Source organism: Panthera leo, chromosome D4 (genome assembly GCF_018350215.1).
Source record: "Panthera leo isolate Ple1 chromosome D4, P.leo_Ple1_pat1.1, whole genome shotgun sequence".
In the NCBI taxonomy this organism is placed as follows: Eukaryota; Metazoa; Chordata; class Mammalia; order Carnivora; family Felidae; genus Panthera; species Panthera leo.
In genome coordinates this window covers 56,088,799-56,108,180 of record NC_056691.1, presented here as the reverse complement: position 1 = coordinate 56,108,180, position 19,382 = coordinate 56,088,799, and the positions used below count along the sequence as shown (strand labels likewise).

General features: G+C 43.2%; 1 protein-coding gene across 4 annotated transcripts; it reads left to right on the top strand.

Annotated features, from left to right (window-relative positions):
- The first annotated feature begins 48 nt into the window (after nt 1-48).
- On the top strand, nt 49-18,743 carry CD4H9orf24 (chromosome D4 C9orf24 homolog). Of its 4 annotated transcripts, none has more exons than XM_042913870.1 (7): nt 49-357; nt 12,662-12,806; nt 14,893-15,008; nt 16,239-16,314; nt 16,526-16,755; nt 18,072-18,158; nt 18,584-18,743. In XM_042913870.1, exons 1-6 carry the CDS (start codon nt 223-225, stop codon nt 18,156-18,158), a joined length of 789 nt encoding a protein of 262 aa, XP_042769804.1. In that variant the 5' UTR covers nt 49-222; the 3' UTR covers nt 18,584-18,743. The 4 variants fall into 4 exon arrangements, with proteins under 4 accessions (XP_042769804.1, XP_042769803.1, XP_042769802.1 ...); XM_042913869.1 differs by having other exon boundaries at nt 50-357; nt 14,896-15,008; nt 16,526-16,760; XM_042913868.1 differs by having other exon boundaries at nt 50-357; nt 16,526-16,760.
- The last annotated feature ends 639 nt before the right edge of the window (nt 18,744-19,382 follow it).

Below are 19,382 nucleotides of genomic sequence, written 5' to 3'. Positions count from 1 at the left end.
ATAATGGGCAGTGCCCATCCTAGAGGGGAAAGCAGGGTGGGGTAGGAGCAGTAAGGTTGTAGGGGAGAGAAGCTGAGAGATCCTCCATAGGAGGGGTCACAGCAGCTAGCGGCACCTGCCGGGGTTGGAGGTGTGGGCTATCTGGGAGGGGGTGGAGGTCACTGATGTCTTACAGGAGTCCTTGGTAGGTAAAGCCCACCACGACATCCCCTAGACCTCACTATGTTCCTCTTCTCCCGTAAGACCAAGACCCCCATCAGCACCTACAGTGACTCCTACAGGGCTCCAACCTCTATCAAGGAGGTCTATAAAGACCCACCTCTGTGGGCCTGGGAAGCCAACAAGTTTGTGACCCCGGTAAGTGGGGGCTGGGTGGGCTGGCAGGCCAGAGTGTATGGTCATGTGTGTCTGAATGACTGGTAGTGTGTGGTTGTCATTATGTGTTTGTAATTATTTGTAGCTGTGTGTGTGTGTGTGTGTGTGCATACACACACATGTGTGTGTTTTATTCATTTGCCTAGTCATGGAATTTATAATAATATATAAAATAGTACAAAATTCTGCCCTCATGGTGCCCTGTTACCCCAACAGAGGAGGAGGGGAAAGATAGATAATTATCAAGAAATAAACAAGTTTTATAAATTATCCAAAATGCTATGTAGGAAATAAACAGATTAATGGAAATAGAAAGTAACCAGGCAGAACTACTTAGAGAGGTCATGGAAGAGCTCTTTCTCGTGGTGACATTGAACTGAGACTGGAAAGGTAAGAGAGAAGAACTAGCTCTGTGAAGAGCTCAAAGAATAGGGTTCCAGGCAGAGTGATCAGAAAATGCAAAGGCCCTAAGGCTGCCTGTGGGATATGCCAGGAAATGTGCTATAGGCATGTTTTCATGAATATGTATCACAATCTTCTTGTGTCTGTATGTCTGTGCTTGAAGGTAAGTGGTCAAGTGGGTCTGTGCTGCTTTCACAAGATGGAGACAAGATCTGTGAGTCTACTTGTGACTCAGCTTAAGAGAATTTATCTGTGTGTACCATCCAACAAATGGTGAGTATCTACATGTGCCAGGCACAATGCAGATACAACAATGAAAGCCCAGGCTGTGCCTTTGAAGAGCTCTCAGCAAACAAGGAAACAAAGTAGGGTTGCCCAGTGGATGTACTGGTACAAGAGCTGGAAAGGGGAAAGCATTCCTGGGCAGGTCTACTAAAAGATACTGAAGGAGGAGGCTTCCAGCAGAAAAGAGTTATGGGAAAGGGCAACCTAGAGACAGGAATCCACCAGGAATTAAGAACCGGAGCAGAGAGAGAGGCTAGCCTATGGTGAGAGGAGCCACAGTGGTAGGAGATTTGGAGGCAGAGTTGGGGCTCAGGGCTAGGCTCACAGTGAGGCGGTGAAGGATGAAGGAGGAGGGTATAGGTGAGAGATAAGGAGAGACTGTGACAGTGAAAAAGGAATTTTTTTAATAGGAGAGAATTTTTAAAATAATGTTTATAAAATAAATACATGCTCAATGCAGAAAATTGGGATAACTCAGACAAGCACAAAGCAGAAAGGCCTATAATCTCACTATCCAAATTAACCATTGTTAATTTATTATTATATGCCCTTTCAGGAAGTGAATATCTTTTATGGAAATGGTGTCACATTGTATACTAACATTTTGAATCTTGCTCTTTTCACATAACCACATATCCAGGTACATTTTCTTGTGTAAAAATATTCTATAATGTCATTTTAATGACTCTATGGTATTTTATTTTATGAATGTACCAAAATATATTTAAGGAATCTTATTGGAAATTTATATTATTTATAAAATTTTGCTAGTATAACCGTTTGTGTACATCTGTAGACTTCAACTATTTTCTTAGGATAAATTCTCAAACATGAAATTGTTGGGGGAAATGATATACACACTTCAAAAACCTTTGATACACACTTCAAATTGCTATAATAAGGGTTATAATGATTTACGTGCCCATCAGAAAAATATGAGAGTGCCTGCCTGCTTTTTGACATTCAATAGGAGGGCATTTTAAAAAGTAGAACAACAGCTTTTGGTCACCATCTAGATATAAGGAAGAGAGGACAGATAAGGAATACTCCTGGGTTTGGGGCTCTGGCAACTGGAGGAGTAGTTCTATCAACTGAGATTTGGAATTGCAGATTAAAAAGAGATTCAGAGTTCATTTTGGGACAAAAATATTCAAGGACTTCCAAGAGATATCTGGTGAGTAGTTGGATATACTTATGTGAAGCAAAGGGAAGAGGTTTGGCCTACAGATACAGATTTTGAAATCAACATACCATGGTAGCTAAAGTCATAGGAGTGAATGAGATTGCCAAGGAAAAGTAAGAAGGAGGTCAAGGGTGGACTTCAGAGAATATTGATTGTTTAAGTGGAAAGTAAAGGAAGAAGAGCCATAAAAGGAGACTGGGTGATAGGAGGAAAACCAAAGAGAAACCAACAAAGACAGCATTATTAGACAAAGGTCAGAGTCAAATGTCGACACAGATGTGGATCTCTTGGATGTAGTAACCCTTAGTAATCTGGCCAGACAGCTTCAGTGAGTGGAGAGGTGTGAAATCCAGACAGCAGTGAGATTAAAAATGAAGGAAAGGCTTCTCCTTCTGGTAGTATGGTGAACTAGAAACTCTAAAGGGCCCTCCTGCTTCAAAACGACTAGGTCTTGCATAACAGTTTTTATGTTGTTTTGGACTTTCATGGAGATGAGTGGTAAGTATACTTAGAAGGAGGCCCTGAGGATGAATGCCAATATCAGCCCTATAAGCAGGAGTTTATAAGCTAGCTGAAAGGTGAAGAAACTAAATCTTAAACTCCAAACTGAACCAGAAAATTTAGTGATCTCTGGGTCCCTTCCCCCACAATACACATACACACACACATGCACACATGATGAATGTATATCTTCTGTAGTGGAAAATATCCTGAATGTAGGCTTCCAAATATCAGAGTAAAGTCAATCAAATCTGAGTGCACAATAAGAGATAAAAGGAAACAAACCACCATATGACAGCAGAAACAACAGATAACAGACTAAAACCACCAAGGACTTCAGATATTGCATTAACAGTTAAAGAATACAAAATAATTATTATGAAATATTAAAAATAAAATATGATGGGGCGCTTGGGTGACTCCGGCAGTTAAGTGCCCGACTTCAGCTCAGGTCATGATCTCATAGCTCGTGAGTTCGAGCCCTGCGTCAGGCTCTGTGCTGACAGCTCAGAGCCTGGAGCCTGTTTCGGATTCCGTGTCTCCTTCTCTCTCTGCCCTTCCCCACTCACGCTCTGTCTCTCTCTCCTTCAAAAATAAATAAACATTAAAAAAATTCATTAAAAAAATGAAATCATCAAAATGAGCAAGCAACAAGTGATTATATTTTTTAAAGACCAGACAAATGTAAAAAAGAACCAAATGGAAATTTTAGAAATAAAAAATATACGTGTTAAAACCAAAAACTCAAATAAAAATAAAAAACCAAAAACTCAGTGGATGGGTCAAAGGGCAGATTAGACACAGTTGAAGAGCATCAGTGAAATGACAGAAACAGAAAGACATTCCATGCTCATGGATTAGAACAAATATTGTTAAAATGTCTCCACTATCCAAAGCAATCCAAAGCAGGATTTAATGCAATCCCTATCAAAATACCAACAGCATTTTTCATAGAACTAGAATAAACAATTCTAAAATTTGTATGAAACCACAAAAGACCGCAAATAGCGAAAGCAATTTTAAAAAAGAAAACCAAGCTGGAGGCATCACAATTCCAGACTTCAAATTATATTAAAAACTGTAGTAATCAGGGGCACCTGGGTGGCTCAGTCCATTGGTTGACTGACTCTTGGTTTCGACTCAGGTCATGATCTCATGGTTCGTGGGTTCAAGCCCCACGGTGGGCTCTGTGCTGACAGTGTGGAGCCTGCTTGGGATTCTCTCTCTCCCTAGCTCTCTGCCCCTCCCCCTGCTTGTGCTGGCTCTATCTCTCTCAAAATAAATGAACATTTTTTAAAAAGCTGTAGTAATCCAAACAGTATAGTGCTGGCACAAAAATAGACACAAAACAATAGAACAGAATAGAAAACCCAGAGATAAACTCACAACTATATGGTCAATTAATCTTTGATAAAGCAGGAAAGAATATCCAATGGAAAATGGAAGTCTCTTCAACAACTGGTGTTGGGAAAATGGGACATCAACATGGAACAGAAAGAAACTGTACCACTTTCTATACACAAAAAGTTCAAATGGATTAAAACATAAATGTGTGACCTGAAACCATAAAAATCCTAGAAGAGTACACAGGTAGTAACCTCTAACATTGCCTGTAGCAATTTTTTTCTAGATATGTCTCCTGAGGTGAGGGAAACAAAAGCAAAAGTAAACTATTAGGTCTACATCAAAATAAAAAGCTTCTGCATGGCAAGGAAACAATCAACAAAACTAAAAGGAAACCTTACAGGAGATGCCTCAGTGACTCAGTCAGTTAAGCTTCAGACTCTTGGTTTTGGTTCAAGTCATGATCTCATGGTTTGTGGGATCAAGCTCTGAGTACAGTTCTGCACTGGCAGTGTGGAGCCAGCTTGGGATTCTCTCTCTCCCCCTCTCTCTGCCCCTCCTCAGCTCTCTCTCTCAAAGTAAATGAATAAACTTTTCAAAAAAATTTAATTAATTTAAAAAAATTTAAAGGCAACCTACAGAATGGGAGAAGGTATTTGCAAATGACATATCCAATAAAGAGTTAATATCTAAAATATATAAAGAACTTTTAAAACTCACCCACAAAAGAAATAATCCAATTTTTAAATGGGCAGAAGACAAGAACAAATATTTCTCTAAGGAAGACATACAGATGGCCAACAGACACATGAAAAGGTGTTCATTATCACTTACCATCAGGGAAATGCAAATCAAAACTACAATGAGCTATTACTTCACGCCTATCAGAATGACTAAAATCAACAACACAAGAAACAACAGGGGTTGGTGAAGATGTGGAAAAACGAGAACCCTCTGACACCATTGATGGGAATGCAAACTGGTACAGCCACTGTAGAGGTTCCTTAAAAAATTAAAAATAGAACTACCCAATGATCCAGCAATCACACTACTAGGTATTTACCCAAAGAATACAAAAATGCTAATTCAAAGGGATACGTGCAGCTCTATGTTTATAGCACATTATTTACAATAGCCAAGATATGGAAGCAGCCCAAGTTTCCATCGACTGATGAATGAAGATATGGTGTATATATATATATACAATGGAATATTATTCAGCCAATAAAAAAGAGTGAAACCTTGCCATTTATAATGATATGGATAGAGCTAGAGGGTATAATGCTAAGTGAAATAAAAACAAATACCATGGTTTAACTCATGTGGAATCTAAGAAACAAAACAAATGAGCAAAGAGGAAAAAAGAGAGAGAGAAAGAAACCAAGAAACAGACTCTTAACTATAGAGAACAAACTGATAGTTATCAGAGGTGAGGTGGGTTGAGGGATGGGTTAAATAGATGATAGGGATTAAGGAGTGTACTTGTTGGAATGAGCACTGGGTGATATACAGAATTGTTGAATCACTATAAAGTACACATGAAAATAATACAACACTGTATGTTAACTAACTGGAATTTAAAAAGAAATGTTTTTAAATGTCAGTGAAATGAAAGAGCAAAAGAAATTTCCCAGAATGCAGCACAGAGACCCAGTGTTAAAAAATATAAAAGAAACATTAAGCAATATGAAAAGACAGAAGAAGATCCCATACACATCTACTCAGAGTCTCAGAAGGAAAGAGCAGAAAGGAAAATAGGCATTATCTGAAGAGAAAAAGGCTCCAAATTTTCCAGAACTAATGAAAGAAATGAATCCACAGATATAGAATTAAATAAAAGGAATTTCACACTCTGGTACCTCACAGTGGAACTTCGTAACACCAGCTTAAGAGATGACCTTAAAAACAGGCAGAGGAAAATTATTTTCAAATTCTCTTCCTTTCAAGAATAAAAGTAAGATAAAGATATTTACAGGCAAACAAAAACTAAAGTGTTTACTACCATCAGACCTGTAATAAAAGAACTTCTAAAGGCCGTACTTTGGGGAGAAGGAAAGTGATCACATAAGGAAGGTCCGAGATGCAAAAAAGAATGGTGAGCTAAGAAATTAGTAAACATAAGATAAATTTAAGCAACCAATGTCAATGAAAATAATTGTGATTTTTAATTTGTTAAATTTAAGAAAAGAGCCAAAATTTGGAAAACAACATGAGATAAGTTGCATATTGGAAAACAATATCATGTAAGATGCAAAGGTAAGAAAGGAATACAACAACCTTATTATTTACAGATGATACAGTTGTATTATTAGAATAAGAATTTAGAAAGTTGGGTGAATATAAGATAAAAAGTCAATGACATTTCTTTTTTTTGACATTTCTCTACATTAACAGCAAATATTTAGAAAGCATTATTTTATTTTGTTTTATTTTTTAAAAATTTTCATGTATTTATTCATCTTAAGTAATCTCTACACCCAACTTGTGGATCAAACTCATGACCCCAAGATCCAGAGTGGTGTGCTTTTCCTACAGAGGCAGCCAGGAGCCCCAGGAAGCATAATTTAAAATATATATCTATATAGGGGTGCCTGGGTGGATCAGTAGGTTAAGCATCTGACTCTTGATTTTGGCTCAGATCATGATCTCACCGTTCATGAGATCAAGCCCCCCATCAAGCTCTGTGCTGACAGCGTGGAGCCTGCTTGGGCTTCTCTCTCTCCCTGTCTCTCTGCCCCTCCCTCACTCATGCTTTCTCTCTCTCTCTCTCTCTCTCTCTCTCAAAAATAAATATTTCTAAATAAAAATTAAAAGATATATACACAGATACATACATATATGTATATCATTCTAGCAAGAAGAAACAAAAGTAAGTAGAAATAAATCTGTGTATAAAACTATATGGATAATATAAAACTTTTAATACTTAAGAATATAAATAAATGGAGAAGTATAACATGTTTTTGGATTGGAAGAATGACCAACATAAAAATTCAAAGCAATTCTCAACAGTATTTTTTGAAGACTTTGAAAAGCTGTTTCTAAAATTTATAGAGGGGTGCCTGTCTGGCTCAGTCAGTAGAGAATACAACTCTTGATCTTGAGGTCATGAGTTCAAATCCCACCTTGGGTATAGAGATGACTTTTAAAAAAATTGAAATTTATAGAGAAAAGCAGAGGCCCCAGAAATAACTAAAACACACCAGAGAAGGAGGAGATTTGCCCAATCAGAAAGTAGTATTATTACTAAGCTATAGAAATTTATAAAGCATAGTATTACTGTAGGGACAGCCAAATTGATTGATAAAGAATGAAACAGATCAGATACGGAGCCATATATAAATATATATGGGAACGATATACAACAGAGATGATTGAAAGTAAAGCTATGGGAAAAGATATATCACACTTGGGGTAGCATTACAAATCAGTGGATGGGGGAGAGATAGACTATTCAATGAGACAATCGGTTGTCCATAAGGATAAAAAGAAAACTGATTCCTAACTCACACCCAACTCCAATAGCAATTCCTGACAGATTAAAGGCTTAAATATAGAAAGTAAAACTATAGCTTTTAGAAGAAAATATAGGACATTATCTCCATTATCTTAGAGTATGATTGTATTTCTTAAGTTACAAAAGTACTACATAAAAGAAGAGATTAATAAATTCATATATGTTAAAATTAAGAACTTCTGTTCATTAAAAGACACTATAAAGAAAATGAAGATACAAGCCACAGAAAGAAAATATTTGCAACATGTAATTGACAAAGGATTAGTACATGGAATATACAACTATAATTGTCTGGGCTAAAATTTACATATGTATTTTGACTCTCTCCTGAAACTCTCTAAAACTCCTGTAAATGGAGTTTAACACATAAACTCACAAGAGTAGTAAGAGACAGAAGGGACAATGGTAGCAAAATTTCAGAGGCTTGAAAGTACAATAAATAAGTAGTACCTGACAGCAGATCTGAGAAAGCGGAATCCAAGCCAGCAGAAGGGAACACAAGACATAATTCAAATTAAAACTGCAGAATTTTCAAAAAAGCTCAGGAATTGGTAACACTAGGCTTCTCTGTAACTGAAGATGGGAAAGAACCAAGGCTAAAATAAGGATGTTTTGAAAGCCATTTAAGAAGCAGTTAAACCCGGGGCATCTGGGTGGCTCAGTTGGTTTAGCATCTCTTGATTTCAGCTCAGGCTATGATCCCAGGGTCATAGGATTGAGCCCCACTTCAGGTTCTGTGCTGGGCATGGAGCCTGCTTGGGATTCTCTCTCTCCCTCTGCCCCTCTACCTCTCTCTCTCTCTCAAAAAAAAACCCCAGCTAAACCCACTAATCCCCTCTTCTATTCCATGCCATGGGGTGACTGCCTGCCCCACCTCTGCAAAAGTTAGAAAGCTTATCTTTTGGTGAGGATCTCAGGCCCAGTTGAGAGCAGGGTACCATATTGAAAACAGGTGAACCTCTACATACTGAATCCTAAAACCCCCAGCACCTCTCTTCTCCACTAGGTTCTCAGAACACTGGCAGCCTAGGTCACCACCTGCAGGCTAGAGATTGAGTCTCTTATGAAAGATCTGATCAGCCCAAGAGGAAAGACCTACAGATACTGACAGAATTTGACAAAAGTAGTTTAGCCAAGCCATCCTACAATGATTCTCATGGTTGATAAAGCCCACCCACAGCTCAAAGCCTCCAGTAAGCTTTTTTAGTCTCCCACTCATAAACGTGAGTAGACAATCAAAAATACACACATCTTCCCTGATGAACATGGATGCAAAAATCCTCAACAAGATATTAGCCAACCGGATTCAACCATACATAAAAAAAATTATTCACCACGACCAAGCGGGATTTATAACTGGGATGCAGGGTTGGTTCAATATCTGCAAAACAATTAACGTGATTCATCACATCAATAAAAGAAAGGACAAGAACCATATGATCCTCTCAATAGATGCAGAGAAAGCATTTGACAAAATACAGCATCCTTTCTTGATAAAAACCCTCAAGAAAGTAGGGATAGAAGGAGCATACCTCGAGATCATAAAAGCCATATATGAACGACCCAACGCTAATATCATCCTCAATGGGGAAAAACTGAGGAACAAGACAGGGATGTCCACTCTTGCCACTGTTATTCAAAATAGTATTGGAAGTCTTAGCCTCAGCAATCAGACAACACAAAGAAATAAAAGGCATCCAAATCCGCCAGGAGGAGGTCAAACTTTCACTCTTCACAGATGATATGTTACTCTATATGGAAAACTCAAAAGATTCCACCAAAAACTGCTAGAACTGATCCATGAACTCAGCAAAGTGGCAGGATATAAAATCAATGCACAGAAATCGGTTGCATTCCTGTACACCAACAATGAAGTGACAGAAAGAGAAATCAAGGAATCGATCCCATTTACAGTTGCACAAAAAACCATAAAATACCTAGGAATAAATCTAACCAAAGAGGTGAAAAATCTATACACTGAAAACTATAGAAAGATTATGAAAGAAATTGAAGAAGGCACAAAAAAAAAATGGAAAAAGATTCCATGCTCCTGAATAGGAAGAACAAATATTGTTAAAATGTTGATACTACCCAAAGCAATCTACATATTCAATGCAATCCCTATCAAAGTAACACCAGGATTCTTCACAGAGCTAGAACAAATAATCCTAAAATTGATATGGAATCAGGAAAGACCCCAAATAGCCAAAGCAATCTTGAAAAAGAACACCAAAGCAGGAGGCATCACAATCCCAGACTTCAAGCTATACTACAGATCTGTAATCATCAAGACAGTATGGTACGAGCACAAGAACAGACACTGAGATCAATGGAACACAATAGAGAACCCAGAGATGGACCCACAAACATATGGCCAACTAATTTTTGACAAAGCAGGAAAGAATATCCAATGGAATAATGACAGTCTCTTCAGCAAGTGGTGCTGGGAAAACTAGACAGAGACATGCAGAAGAATGAACCTGAACCACTTTCCTACACCATACACAAAAACTCAAATGGATGAAAGACCTCAATTTAAGACAGGAAGCCTTCAAAATCCTCGAGGAGAAAGCAGGTAAAAACCTCTTTGATCTTGACCACAGCAACTTATTACTCAACACGTCTCTGGAGGCAAGGGAAACAAAAGCAAAATTGAACTACTGGGACCTCATCAAAATAAAAAGTTTCTGCACAGCGAAGGAAACAATCAGCAAAACTAAAAGGCAACTGACAGAATGGGAGAAGATATTTGCAAATGACAGATAAAGGGTTAGTATCCAAAATCTATAAAGAACTTATCAAACTCAACACCCAAAAAACAAATAATCCAGTGAAGAAATGGGAAAAAGACATGAATAGACACTTCTCCAAAGAAGACATCCAGATGGCCAACCGACACATGAAAAAATGCTCCACACCACTCATCATCCGGGAAATACAAATCAAAACCACAATGAGTTACCACCTCACACCTGTCAGAATGGCTAACATTAACAACTCAGGCAACAACAGATGTTGGTGAGGATGTGGAGAAAGAGGATCTCTTTTGCATTGTTGGTGGGAATGCAAGCTGGTGCAGCCACTCTGGAAAACAGTATGGAGGTTCCTCAAAAAACTAAAAATAGAACTACCCTACAACCCAGCAATTGCACTACTAGGCATTTATCCACGGGATACAGGTGTGCTGTTTCAAAGGGACGCATGCACTCCCATGTTTATAGCAGCACTATCAACAATAGCCAAAGTATGGAAAGAACCCAAATGTCCATCAATGGATGAATGGATAATGGAGTATTACTCAGTAATCAAAAAGAATGAAATCTTGCCACTTACAACTACGTGGATGGAACTGGAGGGTATTATGCTAAGTGAAATTAGTCAGAGAAAGACAAAAATCGTATGCCTTCACTCATATGAGGACTTTAAGAGACAAAACAGATGACCATAAGGGACGGGAAACAAAAATAATATAAAAACAGGGAGGGGGACAAAACAGAAGAGACTCATAAATATGGAGAACAAACTGAGGGTTGCTGGAGAGGTTGTGGGAGGGGGGATGGGCTAAATGGGTAAGGGGCATTAAGGAATCTACTCCTGAAATCATTGTTTCACTATATGCTAACTAATTTGGATATAAATTTTAAAAAATAAAAAATAAAATTTAAAAAAATCAATGGGAAAAATTTAAATGGTTCTATAAAAAAATACAGACATCTGAGTAAAGCCTCTGAGGGAAAATTGATAATGTCAATGAGTTCTTTTAAATGACTCTGTATGTGTATGTGTGTGTGTGTATGATTGTATAGCTCTACATCTGTATGTGTGAATGTATGTATGTATGTGTAAAGGTCAGGGGAATGCCAAGTCATGGGGCTCTTTTACTCATATGGAGTACGACTGTGCAGGGGTCTTCCCACAAAACAAAACCTCAGCTGGGCACAGAGATCCAAGAAACCCCTCAGCTGCAAGGTTTTCAGGGAAATAGGGACACCAGGTCTAATCTTGGCCAAGAGAAGACTTTGCCCTTCATATCATAAGGGAGAAATGTGGGTACACATTTCCAGCACCTTGCTTTTCCACTATGTCCACCACATCCCAGCACCTTGCTGCCCACTATTAGGAAGTCCTTTCTGGTCTCTGACTTTGCTGATTGTCCCACCTCTGTAACCCAGCTGCCTTTTCATACAGCTGCTTGCAGAGATCTACTGTATCACAACTAACTTGGTATTCTGCCCTCAGCTGAGAACAAGGGAGCCCCAAAGGTAGGTCTTAATCAGGAATTCCACAGATCTAGCCAAACAAGGGTTTGGGAGAGGGTTTGGGAGGGTTGTAGGAGATAAGACTAAGATGAGGTAAACCCCAAGAAGCAGAGGGACCCAGGGCCTCAAACAAGAGGAGGAAAAAGGTCAGGGTAGGATAAGGACTAGCGCAAAGTGAATGTCAGGGTCAAGGGTAATATCAGTGTCAACATCAGAGCCACAGTAGACTCAGGGTCAAGTTGGAGTCAGGGAATTCAATTTTAAATTAGGTGTCCTTCCAGCCCCATCCTACATATCCTTCAAGGTGCCAGATTTCCAGAGAGCACTCCCTGTCCAAAATACCTGCATAAGGTAGCTGGATCCAAGGACAGCCAGCTTTTCCCGAGGCTCCAGGTTATACCAGGGGTCTATTGGTCTATTGGACACCCAGGCCCTGCTCCCAGATAGCACACAGTCTGGAAGAACGAGGACAGAAATACCCAGCTCTTCCCTGAAAGATCTCCCAGTCAAGAAAAAGACAGAAATGAGAACATCAGAAAAGCACTCTGAGGACAAATGCCTGGCTCCAAGCCTGAGCCTTAGATAGAAAGAAAGGAGCAAAGTGTAATTCAAACAAACAAAAAAAAAAACTATGCAGAGGGGGCCAAGACTGGCATGAGGATCCCTCTGGCATAGGGAGGAGTGTTGACCCACCTGGGCTGACTTTCTCAATAGGGACTGTATCTGAGTCCAGCAGGACACCAAGGCTGGAGCCTCTATGAACCTAGCTATTTCCTCCCCTCTCCCTTTGCCCAGGGCCTGACTCAGACTATGCAGCGCCACGTGGATCCTGAAGCCCTGCAGAAGATGGTCAAATGTGCTGTGCAGGACTACAGCTATAAGAGTTCCATAGCAGGTCACCCCTACTTTCCTGAGAAATACTGGCTCTGTCAAGAGGAAGGTAGGTCCTCACCCCTTACTCAACTCTGACCCCACTCAGTGACCTCAACAATGACCCTTAACCTTAGTCCAACTTGGATCCTGATGTCCACCCTGATCCCATATCAACTTTATCCTCACCCATAATCTGGGCTTCTCCAATCACCTCCACCCCAGCTTGACTCCCAACCACCTGACCTGACCCTGTTCCTGACTCTATTCCTGACCCTAGAGGAGGAGACCCAGGCCCTGACTTTTGGGAGTTTCATACCTGTGCCAAAGAACCAGAAGATGCCTGGGTCTTATCCCTAGAGAGATGGAGGATTAACCTCCTCCAAACAAATCCCTCCAGGTATATTCCAGTGCCATCTTTTCCCATCTTCTTAGTGACCCTCTTCTATCACTGTCCCCATCTCTGCTGCATCTCTCTGCCCTAGCACACCTCTTTCCCCCCAACCGGAAGCCTTTTCTAATCCCTTCCTTCCTAAAAATTCCCTTAGTCCTCCCCTTCTCAACTAAGATTCTTGGAAACATAGTCTACACTCGGTGTCTCTACTTCCTTACTCCTTCTTACACCTTATGACAAATTATCTTTCCCATTTGGTTAGATGTTTATGAGGTCTCCCCATACATTCCAAAAGACCAGAGTCTTGTCTCATTTACAGTTGTGCCCTCCATCTAGAACACCATCAGGCCTAATAAGTATTTATTGAATTAATTGATGATAAATATTTATCCAGTTGAAATTGGGAGTCTGAATCTCCTACACTCAAACATTAAAACTGCTCTTGTGTAGTTCTAATTACCACATCCATGGGACTTTTCAATTTTTACCTTATGAGACCTACACTATGCATTTCAGTCTCTGACCACTCTTTCCTTCTTGAAATTCCTTCCTTCCTCAGCTTCTCTGATGCTTCATTTGCCTGGGTCTCTTATCCCCCCATCCTGGAAATGTGGGGTTCCTCGGGGTGCTAATCTGAGCCCTCTTCTCTCCTTACTCCTCTCCTAAGACCATTTTATCTAACAATGTCTTAAACGACAACTCTCTTTATTTCTATCCTTGACTTCTCACCAGAATTCCACTCTCCATCGGATTATAGTCAACTTTACCTGAATGTCCCCAAACACCTCAAACTTAGTATTTCCAACTCACCAATCCAGAACTCCAAATCCCAACACACTGTCCCACCCGTAAACACACCTGCTCTTCCTCTAGGGTTCCTACACCTCCTTCCCTGGTGTCTCTCACATGTGTTCTTTCAGAGTGTTAGGGTAGTAGATCACAGATGGCCTTTAGGATAGACTTAGATGACTGGGTGAGTGGGGCTTTGAAGGATTTTTAGGTAGAGAAGTGTCTTGGTCTGATTTTCATTTGTGAAAATCTATGTAGAGAGTGGATTTAGGATTTCAAGAGGAGACAGGGAGGTTAGTAGGCTAATTGTAATAATAGTTTTCTATGTACCAGGCATTGTTCCAAGCTTTTTACATATATTAACTCACTGAAATCTCACAACAACCCTGTGAGGTATATCGTACTATTACCCCATTTTAAAATTGAGAAGACTGAGACACAGTGAAATTAATTAATTCAGTCAAGGTCATATAGAGCTAATATTTGGCAGAGCTGAGATTTGAACCCCAAATGTCTGTGGAGTTCATTCTATTAATCACGACATGATATTGTCTCCTGCTTATGGTACTGAAGAGATACAGAGGTGAGATCATGGGGGACTGGAAGAGGGGATAGATTCAAGTGATTTTAAGGATGCAGAATAAGCAAATTTTGGAGCCTGGATGTGGAAGATGAGAGGGAGGAATTGGGAGAAGGATCCATTTTCAGGCTGGCTGATTCAGAGAGGGTGGTGCCAGGATGCAAAGTGATCAGCTCAAAGGATCCAGACCCCACTCAGGAGCTTGCCTTAGGTGAAAAATGGCCTACATCTCAGTGTCCAAATCTGGGGACAGGCTGGTCTTGACTGGCCTGAGGGATATTAGTAAGAGTCCAGCTTTGTGCTGGGGATCAGAGGAGAAACATCTAGGGAGACCTGGATCCTGGGGTAGAATAAGGAATAACAATGTCTTATGTCTCTACCCCTATGATCAAGTAGACAAATGCAACCCATACTACCTATGTGGTGACCGGTATAACACATGGAGGATGGGACCTTACAACTGTACCAGCTGGAACAAACATACCACATGCCTTCCCCAGCTACCTAAGGTATCTACTGTGACCAACCCAGATGCCTGGGGTCTGGGACACACACCTCCCTCCCCTTTTAAACCACAGTGACGGGGCGCCTGGGTGGCTCAGTGGGTTGAGAGTCCAGATTTGGCTCAGGTCATGATCTCACGGTGCATGAGTTCGAGCCCCGCGTCGGGCTCTGTGCTGACAGCTCAGAGCCTGGAGCCTGCTTTGGATTCTGTCTCCTCCTCTCTCTCTCTCTGCCCCTCTCCTGCTCATGTTCTGTCTCTCTCTCTCTCTCTCTCTCTCTCTCAAGAATAAATAAACTTTAAAAAAATGTAATAAAATAAAAAATAAGAAAATAAACCACAGTGACCAATTAGTTCCTCATCCCTTTCCCACCAGCAATGTTCCAGGGCTCTTTCCCAAGTGTGAAATTAGGGTTTGTATCTTCTAGGGGACAAGGGAGCCCAGGAATGGAGCTGTATGAAAAATTCCTGGTCCCCTGGATCCCAAGCTTTGGTGGGGCTCTGTGGGGACACAACTAGTGTGCACTCCCTGACTTGCTACCTTCCTGAAGCTTACCACCTGGCCCCTTCCCACAAGGTCTAGCCAAGAAGTCAATGACCTGCTCCACTCTCCTCTCCTTTATGATGTGAGCATTGACAATTGGAGGGAGATCAAGGCCACCCAGTGGCAGTGTAGATAGATACGGAAGAGTCTTCTAAGGAGATAGGAAGGAGCCCAGGCCGGAGGAAAGAGGAAATTTGAGAGGATGGGAGGCCAGAGCAGAGGTTCTCAACTGTAGGCTGATGGCTGAGCTCGGGTTTACTGAACACTTGTGAATCAGAACTTCCTCAAGAATCAGAATTTTTCACAAGTTCTCCAGGTGATTCTGATGGACAGGCAATATTGTAGTATTGACACTCCCTCTCCTCAATTAGAGACACACCGAGACACAACCACACAGAAGCTAGACAAAGAGAGGTAAAATCAAAGGCAAAGGCTGAGGCAGGGTTGCAGAGGTCCAGGTCCAGACCTGTCCACCTACAGCTCCACTTCCTTCCCTCCCCTTCCCCTCCCTGGAAGCAGAGTAAATGCGTTGCCGGGTGACAGTCCTAAACACTCAGAGCCTGGGAGAGTAGGGGATCATCTGGAGGGCAGGAGAAGACATGGCCTGGAACTGGTCCAGAGGTTCAGGGAGGACCCCCAAAAGGAGGAACCCTTCCAGGTCAGAGTTTGAGGTACCATGTGTGCCACTTCCAGGAGGCTGGAATGGAGACAGCTGTTCGAGGAATGCCCTTGCAGTGCCCTCCTAAGCCGGAACGACTCAATGCCTACGGTAACAGATGGTGGTCGGTGGTGGGGTAGACCAGAAGGACGGTGGGATGGGACCTAGGGGACTGAGCAGAGGATAAAGGTTCTATAGAGGGTGTAATCCTGTCTCTACCTGTCCCTGTTTTTGTCTCCATCTCTTCCTGTCTCTGACCCTGTCTCTTCCCTTTCCTGTAACTCTGTATCTGGGTCTCCTGGGCTTGGGGCCACGGACGTAGAGCGTGAGGTGGTGGTGAATATGTTGAACTCGCTGTCACGGAACCAGCGGCTGCCGCAGATCACTCCCCGTTGCGGGTGCGTGGACACGCTGCCGGGCCGCCTGCCCTTCCAGGGTTATGAAAGCTCTTGCTCAGGCTGCCACTACTGTCTACGCGGGATGGACTACTACGTGACCAGAGCACCCTGCACGGAACGCTGCCACCGGCCTTTGTGCGCAGAGCAGCCGACTGTAAGGTTCGCTGGGCAGCTCCAGCCTTAGACGGGCCCGCTCCCGAACAAGCCCCGCCCCCCGGGGGGGTCCAGTTTACCGCAGCTGTGCGTGCCCTATCCCTCACCAGTTCTAGCTCTGCCCTACCCCTATGCCAGACCCTACCCCACTTGCAGCCGCCTCTAACCCGTACTGGGCCCTGTCCTGTTCTGCCCTCCGGCCCCAGGGCCTGGGCTGAGCCCTGAGACCGGAGAATCCGCACGAAGATTCCCCCAGGTTCCTGGCCCTATCCGTCCCGAACTGGGCTCAAGGTCAACCTGGTTCCTGTACCTGTTCTAGAGGCCCCACCCGGAAGGTTGTGGGGTTGGGGGGCGGAGGGTTGTTTGTTTTTTGTTTTTGTTTGTTTTGCTTTGTTTTGTTTTGAGGAAGAAACCCTCTGCACACCAGTCGGTCGCATCCCCTTCCCACACTCCGTTCCCTATCTGGATACCAGGTCCTGGAGACGCAGGTTCTAGCCTGCGGAGTGCCATGTGTGCTCAAAAAAGTGGCTTGTGTTCCTGGGTCTTGGTCACTGTCGACAACAGGCAGGGTCATTGCCCCGTGTTATGTGAGCAAGGAAATAGTAACCGCATTACCAGAGGGGCCCTGACCTCGGAGCACCTCTGAAAGTGGACAACTTAGCGTGTTGCTGTTGAGGAAACAGACCCGAGAGCTCAGCTACAACCTTAACTGCAGCGCAACCTTCTCCCTGCACCAGATGGCAGTCGAAGTGGGCTGAGTCTGGGAGAACTCCAAAGTCCGCTGGGGGTCTTAGAGAGCTTGGGAGAGGAAGGGGGGGTCCTGGATCCTGTTCCTAACCCCTGGTGATTCCCTCCCCGCCACCCCCACCCCCCCCCCCCCAGCCCTTTCCCAGAGAGTCTGATTCATTGTGCGAGGCTGAGTCTCATCCCTTCACAAGGGCAGAGGGGCGGGGGGAGCGAGAAAGTTCCTGAGCCTTAGAAATGCCGTTAGTGCTGGAATAGCTGCCCTTCAGTGGAGAGGATCCGGGGGCTCCCAGGTCTTCAACGACTGGAGCCCAGCCCTCCCCAGAGTCCACCGTGCTCCATGGCCCAGCCTGGGCGGCAGAAACGAGGCCTAACGAGGATAGGGACTTTCAGATGTCTTCCCAGAGGTGATACTTCCTTCGGTGGGGTCTTGAAGGGCCAAGAGGCAGGAGGGGAGGATCCCCGAGCCATAGGACTGACACCTGAAGCGCTGCTAGGAACCTTGGTGTGGGTTTGGGAATAGGATTAAATCAGAAGGCTCGACGTCCTCCTGCCCAACACTTCCTCTTCCAGGGGTGTATCACCCTGCGAGCACCGGCCCGGAATGCAATGTGCTGTTATAACTCCCCCGCCGTCATACTACCCTTGTCCGAACCTTAGGTAAGTCTGGCGGAAACACATTGCAAATGCGCTTAGCGCAGCGGGGACCGCGGAGACAGTTGTCCGCTGCGATGCACTGATTGGAAGATACCACCAGGGGGCGCTAGTACCATGGGGACGTCAAAGCTGGCAAGGGAATGGAGAACCCCATGAGAGGGCACGGAGGCTGGCATGGAAGGGTCCACAGGTTGGCAGTGGGGCTTAGACTCAAGAGATCAAAGCACTAGGTTCAGGGCTTGAAGATAAGAAATTAATGTCAGGGAGTGTGTATTGGGAATCAGAAATTTAACAATAGAATCTAAGATCAGGAGGTCAGTGTTAGAGCATGGGGCAGTATTAGGGGCAAATGTTGGGGCACAGTTAGCACTGAGAATTGGAATCAGACCTATGAGGGTCTAAAAGAACTGACCCATTTCTCCCCACAGATGGGACACAAGTCACTTCAAGAAGACTGGTGGCCCCCAAAGAAACAACTATGTCATCCACCCTGAGTTTGTGTCTGAAACCTATCCTGATTGCCACTGCTGGTAGAGCCCAGGCTGGTGGGGACAAGGGGGCTGAGCAGTAAATAAACTCTTCACCCCAGAGGCTGCTTCCTGCATCCTTACCCAGCAGGATCTGGCAGTGAGGAGCCAGTCACACAGGCCTCTGCCAAGCCCCCTCCGAGCTGTAGTTTCTCAGTCATCCTGCCCTGAGCCCTCCCTGCCCCCATCTCAGTGTTTCTCTTTGGTGGCCCTGAGTGCCCTCCTGATAGATAACATCAGCTGGTGATCTCCCCTCCACCCAAACTAACGGGTCTACCTAGCCATGCAAGGAGGGCCCAAGGACCTCACACCCAGGAGGTCCCTCCAGCTGACATTTCTTCAGTATCTCCCAAACCTAGATGTTCCCTCACTGCCACATCTCAGTGGACCCAGAATCTTCCATTCTGCAGTCAGAGACCTATCCCTATACCCAAAGCTCTTGATCTCTTCTCCCAGAGTCTCCATCACAGTCCCCCAAAAGTCTATGTCCAGACACCCTTACTGCCCTGCCTTACCCAAGTCCAAAGGTCCAAAACATAACATTAGAGGGTTTCATGACTAAGAAATTTCAAACTACAAAGCAAAGCCCTGTTTCTCTGTCCCTCTAGAAGTAAGGGGTGGGGTGTTCTGGAATCTCTGGGATCTTTAACATTTTTGCACCCAACTCCTCGAAGCAGGGGTATGGCGGGTCACGTCCATC